Here is a 13,032-nt window from a genome sequence, read left to right on the forward strand (position 1 = left end):
GAGCCAGAGGTCAAGTGTGGCTATAGGCCTTACCTATGTGGTCCACCATGGTGTGCACCACTTCACCTCTGATCTTTCGATTTACCGGAAGAGGGCGGTAGAATAGTCCTGTGACAATCGCGTGATGTCACGCGATGAAAACTGCCGTTGTGACGTCAGTCTGGGAGGTATGTGTAAGCCGCAGCGTTCATTGGGTGACCAACCTCTCGCGATCAACCATTAACTGCCACCTCTCAGGGTGGCAGGCTGGGCGCGCTGCCTATCCATTGTGCGAAACGCACTCAACATTAGAGACTCCAAGCCGCGTGTAGTTGCCCGATACGTACACCACAGCTTTCGCTCTCTGACAAAGTTCAGAACAAAGTTCTAAACCGAAGCAAATGGTGGTGGCGGTGAAAAGCATTTATTCGATATATAATACCTATACAGAAAGAGGTATTCGGCGAAGGGGGCTTCCCCTAGTGGGAAGCCTCTTTACATACCAGGTGGAATCCCTAGTCCGGGACCCCATTGGTAGAAGCAGCCGTCCCGGCCCTCTGGACCAAGATCCGCTGGACCTGGAGGTCCAAGCAGCCAAAGCAGGGCCGCCTCCCAGTCCTCTAGGGTAAGGTGGCAGTATGGCGAAAGGGCTCTGTTAGACCGGCAGGCCAACACCATGTGACAGGTAGCAGCCACTTCCCCACAGTGCGAGCGCCGTACACGGCCTGTGTACTGTGCGATGCCAGTGCACTCCCCCCCCCCCCCCCTCCGTGATCGATATTCCAGGAGCCATCCACTACGGCGTCCCCTCATAGTCTGAGTTGCTTTGGAACTTTAAACCCCGCGAAGCCCAGCCAATCCAAATCCAAACCAATTTTTCCTGAACACCAATTTTGTTGCTTGCTCGGGTGATAGGGCTGTTATTACATTATGAGATACGAGGGTACTCAAGTAGTCCACAGTTGCACTTGTTGGAGATAATGTGAGTCTGTGAACGGCGCAAGATCAGATAGGCGTTATTGTTAGGCGATGCCTACTGAGCCGTACTACAGATTAATGTAATGTTTGTTAGATGCTAGCCTGTTGTAATTATGATTCTAAGGAATACATTCCTCCGTCAACCTGAGGAAAGGCTGAGCGGAATATCGATTGCGGCTGTACGAGGATCAACACAGGAAACACACCCCTTTATTGAAAAGTGAAAGCAAACAAAAAGGGATGTTTCAATCACAAGGCCTCTGCCAGGGTCGCGTCGAACTCTCCCTCGTCGTCAACCGTAGCCTCCTGGTACTGCTGGTACTCGGAAATCAGGTCGTTCATGTTGGACTCTGCCTCGGTGAACTCCACTTCGTCCATGCCCTCCCCGGTATACCAGTGCAAAAACGCCTTGCGACGGAACATGGCTGCGAAAATGTAAATAACGTCATCACAAAACGTTGCTGACAAGTACCGTCATAAACAGAAGTGTGCGGGATTCGGGTAGCCGAAAAAAAAACAAGCATAAGAGGTCAGAGAAAAGCACTGAACATTGAGAGGACATGTGTCCTTCATCCTCTGGAACAAGTATAAGCTGACTGGCTAGCGATTCAACGATGACGATAAAATAAATTAATCTCTACAAATCCGCATCCCGTAAATATTTTGCCTACGAGTGCATAGCTTACCATACGCTGTTGAGGAAGTGAAGGCACGCTTTTTAACACTTTGTAAGCCGTAGCTCATGCTTCATGTGCAAGCAATTGATAAAATAGCACTTATGATGGCACATGGAATTGAATGACATAATTTTTAAGCAACTTCGACCACCAGTTTTGCAGAAAAAAAGAGAACACAGTTGTACTAATGACTTCGTATAAAAACCCTCACTTGTAGTACGTATTCGCACAGTCTGCCAATCTTGTAACACTGCTTGTATATAATTGGGAATCACTTCAAGAAATACTGTAAGGCAGTTTATGGATCAAGAAGGCTCGAAAGCTCATTATCGTCAGCCTGACTACGCCCACTGCAGGACAAAGGCCTTCCTCATATCTCTCAAATTAAGCCTATCCTGTGCAAGCCGTGACCACCTTACCCCCAGTTAACTTCGTAATGTCATCCGCTCATTTAACTTTCTTCTGCCTCCCGGTACGCTTGCCTTCTCTTTGAATCCAGTCAGTTACCATTAACTACCACCTTGCCTTCGCATTATTTGCCATGCCCAAGCACATTTCTTTTCGGTTTTGACTAGGATTTAATGATTTAATCAACCCGCATGTGTTCCTTGGCCCGCTCTACTCCCTTCCGGTCTCTTAACGTTACATCTATCACTTTGCATTCCATATATGCCTCTGGGTTGTCCTCATTTTAAGTTAATCCTTTTTCTTTAGCCTCGGCAAAAGCTCAACCAGTCCTCATTTATCCCCGCTAAACGGCGTCCTCGACTGTAGACCTGCGCTGATAAAAGCAGGTCTATTAGGGATATGTAAAAAAACATCATCCCCTGATTTACCTCGTTAAACTAAATGCGGCATAGGTAAGCTAGCAGTAAGTGTATGAACCCTTCGCATAGGTTACCTATGAAGGTTTTACACACATTGTAAGCGGCATGCTGGCGCGACGCCTTTCAGCCTTTCCTGTTGGCTGCGAAACCGGTTTGCCTACTCTTCACTAGAGTGCAGGTGGTATGCATGGGTTCTGTCCCTTCCGAGTGAGTGCAGCTGCCACGAAACCGGTGTCTCCTTCACCAGGACACCGCCACGCTTCATCACGACACATGACTTTCTCGCTAGTGACCAACCTAGTGCTAGTAGAAGAGCGAGTTGGGCGAGTTCGTATCGGGCCATTATGAAACAACAGCACGAATAAGGGCGGGTATGAAAGTAGACGACACAAAGAGCGCCAGTGTTAGCGCACGGAAAGAAAAGGGGGATTTCCCTCTGTCCACTTTGCCACCCACAACCTGTCACCTGACACCTTCACTTTGTCTTCCCTCTCCCACTAGCAGTCCCCTCCTCGCTCTAAGTGTTGAGGGTGATTTCAATGTCTACACTTCCACCTACCAACCGTGGCAGCTGGCAGGCGGACGCTTCATCCGCAGACGGCGTTTTTTTTTTCGCTAGCTAGGCATCTAGTGCTATAGTCGGATACAACTCAAGAACGAAGCTGCAAATGGCTCCCAATGAAAAACCTCCAGCCAATGTCGTCGATGTATGTACAGGACGCCGTGGTAATCCGATTAATCTATGGCTATTCCCCATTTATCGGCCACCCCCTGAGATTTCACGCCACGCTTCCAGGGGGATCGGTCAAGAGGGAGAGGGGCAGAATCGGCAAAGAGGAAGAATTGGTCGACGCCATGGGCTGGAGTCTCCTTTGATGGGAATTTGCCGCTTTGTGGTATCGATTATAGCACACTTAAACACGCTCAACGGTTTTTGAGATAGTTCTGTAGTATCCTCCACGGAAAAATGTTCTACGGAGGGGCACCGTTTCCCGTTTTGCAACACATGATGCAAGGGGGACACATGCTTCCAGCGGCCCTGCACAGGGTCAAATAGGCAGTTCTAGAACAAGCGGTACTTACCAGTGAACTGCTCAGAGATCCGCTTGAACAACTCCTGAATGGCTGTGCTGTTACCAATGAAGGTAGCAGACATCTTGAGGCCGCGAGGTGGGATGTCGCACACGGCAGTCTTTACGTTGTTCGGTATCCACTCGACGAACTGGCCCGAGTTCTTGTTCTGGACGTTGAGCATCTGTTCATCCACTTCGCGCATACTCATTCGGCCCCTGAACACAGCAGCGACCGTCAGGTAACGGCCGTGGCGGGGGTCGCAAGCAGCCATCATGTTTTTGGCATCGAACATCTGTTGCGTCAGTTCCGGCACCGTCAGAGCCCGGTACAGCTGGCTTCCGCGGGAGGTGAGTGGAGCGAAGCCGGGCATGAAGAAGTGGAGGCGCGGGAAGGGCACCATGTTCACGGCCAGTTTGCGAAGATCGGCGTTCAGCTGTCCTGGAAACCTGAAAGAGAAGTGAAGAGCCTTCGTGAATTTGGATGCCAATTCGCGAAAAAGGCCAATAGTTCATGCATACTCTGGTGCCATTCCTTCATGGCAACTGCAATTATACGAGGCTGAAAGGTCGCGATCACGAGCAGGAGATTCACGCATCGAAGTACGCTTAACTTCAAGCATGGTTGAATTGATTTCGGACTTTTCACGAAGAAGCACAGAGTAGCGTTTAAATCCTGCGTGGCCAACAGACTAGCGTCTTTATCGGCCGTCTGGAACGTGCACGTTACTGTCATCAGCAGAGCTTTTGAGCGCGCTCGATTGTCGACTTTCTCGGGCTAGTTTGCTGCCTGCTTGTCCTGGAGCCCTCCACCAAGTATGTGTCATACGCTAATGCACACCTGCCCGAACTGTCGGAATGTTCCCATCAAAAATCCCTGTGCTGTGAGCAGATATGAAAGTTTTAAATCGCATTTCGTACTCGGGTTCCATTTGCATACCAGTTTTGCTGCAAAAGTACAGACGCAAGTCAGCTACCCACCTGAGACATGTAGTGACACCCGACATTGTCGCAGAAACCAGGTGGTTGAGGTCTCCATAGGTTGGAGTTGTGAGCCTAAGCGTCCGGAAGCAGATGTCATAGAGCGCCTCGTTGTCGATGCAGAAGGTTTCGTCCGTGTTTTCCACAAGCTGGTGCACTGAGAGGGTGGCATTGTAAGGCTCGACGACGGTGTCCGAAACCTACAGAGAAGTGCAGAAAGACAATCAGAACCACATACGCGAGGCATCAGGGAAAGCCAGTGAAGTCAGCTTAAAGAAAGGCAAAAATGTCACCAATGCACAACAAGGACATCAGACTTCAGATGTGATTATAGTCACAAACCTTGGGGGAGGGAACAATGCTAAATGTGTTGATTATGCGATCGGGGTACTCTTCCCGGATCTTCGAGATCAGCAGTGTTCCCATGCCAGATCCAGTGCCGCCGCCCAGGGAATGTGTGAGCTGGAAGCCCTGCAAGCAATCACAGTCTTCGGCTTCCTTGCGGACGACGTCGAGCACAGAGTCCACCAATTCAGCGCCCTCCGTGTAGTGGCCCTTGGCCCAGTTGTTGCCAGCACCACTCTGTCCTGAAAGGGCAGATAGTGAAAGGCGTATACTTTTGACGAAATGATTCCGACGGCGACTCAACGCTCAGATGTGTGCGAAAACTAAACGTACTGCTGACACGAGTCACATACGCGCCAGAAAAGAGCTCACTGACTTTCTTCCTGCAGATAAAACGCTCTAATTAAAGCTGCTTTTGCTGCCTCCCGGCAACAGGAGTCTTTCTCGGGCCCCAGCACACTTAGTAGCTTAATGTTAACCTTAGATGCAGAGTTAACCTTACTTGTAGTGTGCCTTGTGAAGCAATCAAATGATTAAATAGTGAGACGAATGAATGGAAATATTTTGAATGTCCCTGAATTATGATACATGCACCCTTCTGTTCCCCGTCACGGCTATTCAGAGCCCGTAATGGAACTTAGGACATCTGCTCAGAGCAAATTTAATGGCCAAAATGTGAAGTCTGTGCGAAGAGCAGACGAAGGATACAAAAACATAAGACAGTCACCAGCGCTTATGCCTTGTGTGTCTTTTCTTGTGTCATTCGTCTGGCTTTCGTGCCGGTTTATTCACATCATGGGGCAGCAACTAGCCCGGCAGCATGCTCTCTTGTACTACTGGTGAACCTCATTAACAGTCTCACGGCTACCAGGGAAACTTAGTGGTTTTCGGCTATGGCAGTATATAGTGCCGTATATAGGCGTTGCTATTAAACACTTGAGGCAATGGACGTTACGGACACTGAGGATCGAGCTGGCGTACTGCAAATAGGAATACATCAAGAAAATTCATGGTGACCATTTAGCTCACAAACAGGTGCCCACACAATGTTTGTGGATTGTAGCTCGAACGAAAAGGGGAACGCGCTTTACAGAAAGGTACAAATATACGTAAGCTCCTAAATACAGGAAAAACGCAAACAAAACAGTAAACAAGAAGAGCGAAAAAAATAACACCCTCCAATACACTCATCTTCGTTTTTTTTTTTTTGAGACAGAGAAAGACGAAAAGGGCGACGCGAGTTCGTTGACCCACGCGACAGACAACCTCGCGAGGGTCAATGAACTTTTAAGCCATGCGGTTAACTGACATCCACGGAAGCTGGTCAGTGTTTCAGATTTCCAGTTGACACCACGGCGTATTCACGAATGTCATTTGAGGAATAAAAGAGGTCTCTCTTCGCACTGCTTGAAAACTGCCTAAACTACTGGAACCAGGGAGTGGAAATGAGTAAACTTCCACAATAAACAGGCGGATTGGTAGGCCTGCATTTTTAAACCTGCAAAAACGGGCCGAACACCGCCATATGCGCTAAATACGTAGTCCATCGGTAGACTTGCTTAATCCGTATCAAGAAATGCCCAGTACCTCTCCACGAGTTGTTAGACGTCAGCAGTCCAAATACCTTATCGCCAGAGCCTTTAGTGAATTTCATATATTCTTGGAAGGCTCGAAGGCTGTAGTACTGAGTGGAATGGTTAATGTACATGACCTGAACTCTCCAGCCGCTATTCTGTTTTCTTGTGTTCGTGCTTCAGTTATTCTGTTTAGTTTGATTTGACGCTGCCGTTACCAAGCGACTGAAACGGCTGAAACATGGCAGTGGACAATGCGCTCAGGTGAGTGCGCGCTTTAGTCCCGCCGGCTTTCTGCGTTCAAAAATGGCAAACGCAAAAGCACACAAGTTCCTTCGGACAACGAGGAGCAGCAGCTTGCCGAACACAAAGTTGTCCGGACGGAAGAGCTGCCCAAAGGGTCCCGAGCGCACAGAGTCCATGGTTCCCGGCTCCAGGTCAACCAGGATGGCCCGAGGCACATAATTACCTCCTGAATGAAAAGGAAACTCAGTCACACATAGTGCTAGAACAGACGCCGTACGCTTATCACTCATAACTTAATCTCCTGGCGGGTGATCTTACACAGAATGTTACAGACAGAATTCTTCCATTCGAAGAAGTCGTGGCAACGGAACGCAAAAAAACGACGGCGACCCAAACTCAAATAGGAAATGGGATAGCGATCAATGTAAGCGATATGTCGCATCCCGTCGCTTGATAGGCTGCCATTTTATTCGCTTCCTTAGTAGCTTCTTCTCTTCTCGTGTCTGATATGACTGCAAACGACTGCACCTAAAACACTCCTATTGTGGTGAAATTAACCCGGAGCTTTTCAATGCGGCACCGCTTTCTCTTTTAAAGCGAAAACTTCATTACGTCATGTTCTGCGAGTTTCGTCGACTCCGTCGCTTGGTCTTTAGGCGACCTTCAGGCGCTCCGCAGCTGCGCCGAAACCGATAAAGAGCGGACGCTTTAAGCTACGTGACGCTATACTGACAGTTGCGCGCTGCGTGCGTTTGCATCGACAACGCTGTGGCAGAAACGCGGCACTGAGCTATAGGCCGCCGGAGTTCATTGCGTTCATTAGCCTTGGCGTTGACAACGTTCTGGACTCCGATGATTTTGAGGAAAGGAAGAGCACATAACTGGCTCCCTGGGCCAGCGGACGCCTCCTCCTCGCTTTGAGGTACTATACGTGGCGGTGGCGAGAGAGAGGTGTGGGCTGCATTCGTTAGCGCCGGCAACGTTGCGACACACACGCGGCACTGCGTTCGTTGCGTGAGCAACCTCTCACGATCCACCAATGACGCCTGCCAGATTGGGCACGCTGCGTACCCAGTGTGCGGAAGACACTAACCGTTACAGGCGCCAAGCCGCGTCTAGTTGCCCGATATGCCACAGCTTTCGCTCTCTAACGAGGTTCAGCAGTATAGTTAAACCGCGGCTAATTTTCTTCATCTTGCACTCCATCTTTCGCACCTTCCCGTATGGCGTACTGCACCTTTCCTTTCACCATAACCGCATTATTGTTTCCTTCCTCCACTCGTATACATATCGGCGTGAAGCTGCGTCAGAAGTGAAAATCATTACTGTCTCCATCGTAGCAGGCGTACGCCGACACCCGCCAGCTGTACGCAGCGAATCACAATGATGTACTACTCCGCGTTGCGCTGCACACTAAAACATGATTACTACAGCTGCAATGCAGGGCGCGAGCAGTCCACAACGGTGGACTTAATGCATGCACTACAGGGACCACGCAAAGCGAGTTACGATACCGCCGCCACGATAAAAAAAAATGGAAGTGCTTACGCGTGCGGCGTGAATTACAAGTTTTATTTTTTAAATCGCCGCCCATTTCATACATACTTTAATCCCTCCCTCCGCGAATAATAATAATAATAATAATAATTGGTTTTGGGGTAAAGGAAATGGCGCAGTATCTCTCTCATATATCGTTGGACACCTGAACCGCGCCGTAAGGGAAGGGATAAAGGAGGGAGCGAAAGAAGGAAGCAAGAAGAGGTGCCGTAGTGGAGGGCTCCACCCTCCGCGATGGCATTCAAGTGTTAAGTCTCTAAGATTGCTCCCTCGCCTTTCCTTAATTTTCAGTGTTTCCAAACCCTAAACAGACGCGCGCATACTGGCTACGTCCGAGAGAGGATACTCCTATGCCTTCGCTCTGAATAGTGTGTGACGCAGTGCAACTGTAATATTTCGACGACAATTTGACAACTATCGCTGTAAAAGACTCAAGTGAAAGCAGTTAACATACGAAAACATATCGGGCAAGCTGCGCAGCTTTCCTTGCGGATCATAAGGCAGTTAACACACAGAGGCTGGTGAGCGGAAGAACATAGGGCGCCTAGGAGAAGCTAGCGTTGCAGCGCTTTCACGACGCCACATGTCCGACCGCATTTCGAGCCCCCGGTCTCTACCAAAGGCACAGAGGGCATCTGCGTCGTGAGGCCACTTTAAGGAGCCCCAAAACGAAGTACGCCATCAATCGGCCGCGCGGCCCTAATCGAAAAAAAAATAGCTGCGGTTTAACTACTGCTGAACCTGGTTAAAGAGCGAAAGCTATGGTGTATCGGGCAAGCAGACGCTGCTTGGCGTCTGTAAAACGTTGAGTGCGTTCCGCACACTGGATAGGCAGCGCGTCCAGCCTGCCACCGTGTCAGGTGGCAGTTAATGGTTAATCGCGAGAGGTTGGTCACCCAATGAACGCTGCGGCCTATTCTACCGCCTTCTACCGCCGAATCGAAAGGTCAAAGGTCAAGCGGTGCGACACTATGGTGGACCACATACGGTAAGGCCTGCAGCCACACTTGACCTCTCGCTCACTTAGAGGTCAACCGGCAACGCACGGCGAAATCTGTTTTACCTAGCGTAGTGAAGCTTTCGCTTAAAAAAATTGCTTGTGCTTTAGCTCATGTTCATCCTCGTCAGAAGGGAAAGATGTATCTCCCTGGCTACGTTTACGGCCCAGAGACTGGCGCTTTCAAACTTTCATTTTCCTTCGCTTACAGCGCGGTTCGGGTGCCCAGCGAGATATGCGAAACATGCGTAATTTGCTTTCCTTAAAAACAACTTTCATTTCACTTTCCTTCAATTACAGCGCTGTTCGGGTGTACACCGAGATATGTGACACAGGCGTAGTTTTCTTTTCTTAAAATCAATTTTGTTTTCATTTTACTCACGTTACCGGCGCTGTTCGAGTGTCGGTCTGCACGGCAGGCGTCGCATCAATCACATAATCACATCTAGGGTTACGCTGAACTCAAAGTGCACCGGCGTTTCATGCACAACCCACTTTCATGACCTGCGATACCGGAAGACGCTTTCCCGCTTGAGTGGAGGGCAAGGTCAAAATTAATGCTCAAGGTCAAAGGTCAAAGTAGAGACAGTTGGTGTAAAGGTTGCTCGTGTCGCTGCTGTAGCTGACGCCGTGTGTCGAACCTGACTACCACCAGTTATGCTCATGGTTTGACATCTACCTCTATTCAAGGAGAAACTTGCGGCCACCGTGACCTGTAGCAATACTCTAAGTCAAACTTGAGGCCCCGCTCACGGCTCGAAAAGTTGGCGCAGTGCTTTTCGCTTCAAAAATTGGTCTCGGTTTTGCCCCGACCCAAAGCTTTCGTAGCAACTTCTTGGCTCCACATTTGAACAGTCGCTGCAGCAGTTGGATTGCACATGTTCCCCATAGAGGCCGCAAATAATCACAAGTGGCTACGAAGGATACTATTAAACACGAGTGCCAATGTCGGCGTTCATTGCGGCATGCTCTCAAGCTTCAAAACTGATTTTCTTTCCCTCCGTTACCCTTCCCTTACGGCGCGGTTCACGTGTCCAACGATATATGAGACAGATACTGCGCCATTTCCTTTCCCCCAAAACCAATTATTATTATTATTATTATGAATGGCGCAGTGTCTGTGTTACACGCGCGGGTGCGCGCGCGCGTGTGTCCCACGTTACTTTTTGCCGCCATCTGCTACGCTTGCCTTCTCTTGCCTGCCGAAGCCGATTTCTTCTTGATATCGACTAGGAGGTCACTTACTCACGGCGTTTGTTCCGTCAACGACCGTGCCCGCCTCTGATCCCTAACGTTACAGTTGTTTGTATTTCCATAGCTCGCTGCGTTGTCCTAACGTGAGGTGAACGCTTTTCGTTAGCCTCCACGTTTCTGCCCTACAGATGACTACCGGTAAGATACAACTGTTGCATACCAACGACATACGCATCTTGAATTGCAGGCCTTCAAAGACTTTTGTATCGAAAGTATGATGACACGATTCGTCGTATTGCGTTCCGGGTGGTGTCATATGCGCGCTTGTGTGTGGGTGGTGTCATACTTCGAGAAAAAAAAATGACCGCCTGAAATAAAGTTCGCAAACCGCATTCGAACGCCCACGTCTTGAGTTCGTTACGTGGTTATCTTAAAACTGGTTTTGAGGAAACGAAATGGCGCAGTAACTCTCTCGCATATCTCTGTGGACATACGAACAAAGCCGCAAGGGAGGGGAGAAATGAGGGAGTGAAAGTGGTGCCGTAGTGGAGGGCTCCGGAATAATTTCTACCCCTTGGGGATCTTTAGCGATCACTTACATCGCACAGCACGCGGGTGCCTTTTGCGGGGCCGCAGCAGTCGGGTACGAGCCCGGGTAGTCTGGCTCAGTAGACAGCGCGTTAACCAGTGAGCCACCGCGGCGGGTAATTAAAGTGTGCCGAATTTTTCGTTCGCTTGGAGGTCGTTTAATATGCATTGACATTAGACAACACGGACGCCTTCATCGTTCCGCCTCCTGCGAAACACGTCTGCCGCGGTCGCGAACACGGTGTCCATTGTGCGTTCGCTTCATCACGATTGAAAACGGCGGACGCCTGGAAAGAACGTGGTCGCCTACTGCAAACGACCAGACGCCAGAGAACAGCTTCACCTGTCAACATCGTGATCGACCGACGATATTCTCTGGTCCGTAAGCGTCATGTGGTGCTCTTTTTCTGTCAGCTGGGCGGACAAAGGAGGAGGTTTTTGAATTTAATTGTCTATCGCAGTGCACATGCCGCCAGTATTTTAATGTGATCGCGTTAAGGTTCTCGTGTTGCAGAAAAGCCGGCGTCATCATCGGTGCTGACCTTGTGGCTTGGCCCCGTGGCGTCATCACTACCAAATAACCACATTGAGAGCGAGCTGCCCAACCTTGGCAAGTAGCAGTAACCAGCGTATCACAAGCTCCACCGGTGACAGCACCGGCCATCGCAGGGCAGTAGCGCATCGCTTAACCACTACACCACTGCGCCCAGGGATCTATGAATGTAAAGAATGCCTAATTACGCGTATAAGGGCACTGACCTATTTACATTAACACGTCATACCCTTGAGCAGGAGCTAGAGCATCTTCTACTGCGCTCGTTCAAAATCAGCAAGCCTAGTTCCGGGTCTTAGCAGCTTGAAAAGGCAGTACGACATTCAAAGACGCGACAACTCTGCACTGAAAGTATCATCGGAAATGCAGACAGGTACTTACCAGACGCTTGGTTGTAATAGACATTTATGCGCTCTATCTGAACGTCAGAGTCTCCACGATAGATGCCAGAAGGATCAATTCCATGCTCGTCCGATATGACTTCCCAAAACTGCGAGCAGGAAATGTTTCATAACTGGCGTGAGGTCACATCAAACAGCCATGACCCCCAAACCACTTAACGCCCAGAATTCATGCAAAACACGATATGGTGCGAAAACACATTTCAGACATAACATGGCTGCTGCCGGGTGCCGCAGTCAAGGTGGGAACGCTAGGTCAGCCAGCTCGGACGCACCAGCTAAGAAGCTCGCCGCTCTCAGAATATTGGCACACCTTTAGTGGTACAGCGAAAAACACAATCGGAAGCTTGTAGAATTGTCCTATCGTAACGTTGAGACTGTGCAAGCAGCCTTTAAAACGAAGTATATTAAACGGCGGCCAAGCCCCGAAGGTCAGGTGTGTGGTTGGGCCTAACATTCTCGCTCGAAGCCGCGACTAAGGAGGGAAGAACTGAGACTGCCCACAATTGACACTTGCGCAAAGCTCATTACTTACATGAGCGCGTAGCCTGCAACGAGAATCTCGAAAATGCTGCCGCGTACACAACGCAAAACGTGAGCACAAAACACAGGGTGGAAGACTGCTATGGGCATCGGGAAAGCAATGTGTCATCAAATATTATGCATCGTAAAACAGTCACTTACTTTGGCGCCGATTTGGTTGCCGCACTGGCCCGCTTGGACGTGAACGATCTCCCTCATTGTGTACTTGGAATATCAAGCCACACAAAACGCAAGCTCCCCGAACGCAGAGTGAGGCCTGCGAGAAGGAGCTGGAATATTTATAGGCGCGCGCCGCCGCACCTCTTCCTCATTTCTGTTCGCATTCGATGAAGTAGAAATTTTTTTGCTCCTGAAGGAAAAAAACCACTTCAGCTCTTTTCATCGAAGTTTAACGCTGTTGCGAAACTTGGATATGAAATCTTCCTATGAGGTAGCTAACGAAAAAGAAAGCGTATGCGAAATGAAAGAGGAACTATTTCTTCTTTCGGAAAGAATTCTGAAGAACGGGTGATTAGATGTGCT

General features: G+C 49.4%; 1 protein-coding gene across 1 annotated transcript; it reads right to left on the bottom strand.

Moving 5' to 3' along the window:
• Window positions 1–1,206: 1,206 nt before the first annotated feature.
• LOC144097964 (tubulin beta chain-like) lies at window positions 1,207–12,716 on the bottom strand. The gene is made up of 7 exons (XM_077630554.1): window positions 12,652–12,716; window positions 11,948–12,056; window positions 6,793–6,903; window positions 4,855–5,099; window positions 4,513–4,712; window positions 3,545–3,981; window positions 1,207–1,382 (listed from the first exon to the last, which is right to left on the bottom strand). Exons 1-7 carry the CDS (start codon window positions 12,706–12,708, stop codon window positions 1,207–1,209), a joined length of 1,335 nt encoding a protein of 444 aa, XP_077486680.1. The 5' UTR covers window positions 12,709–12,716.
• Between the last annotated feature and the right edge of the window lie 316 nt (window positions 12,717–13,032).

The sequence above is a fragment of the Amblyomma americanum genome, chromosome 7 (assembly GCF_052857255.1).
Source record: "Amblyomma americanum isolate KBUSLIRL-KWMA chromosome 7, ASM5285725v1, whole genome shotgun sequence".
NCBI lineage: Eukaryota > Metazoa > Arthropoda > Arachnida > Ixodida > Ixodidae > Amblyomma > Amblyomma americanum.

Bases quoted from the DNA above. Each gene is read 5' to 3' on its own strand.
- LOC144097964 (XM_077630554.1), bottom strand. From the start codon at position 12,708: ATGAGGGAGATCGTTCACGTCCAAGCGGGCCAGTGCGGCAACCAAATC. The intron at 12,057-12,651 runs GTAAGTGACTGT...TCCTGCTCGCAG, and splicing joins GCAACCAAATCGGCGCCAAA to TTTTGGGAAGTCATATCGGA. The intron at 6,904-11,947 runs GTAAGTACCTGT...CTTTTCATTCAG, and splicing joins CTATTACAACCAAGCGTCTG to GAGGTAATTATGTGCCTCGG.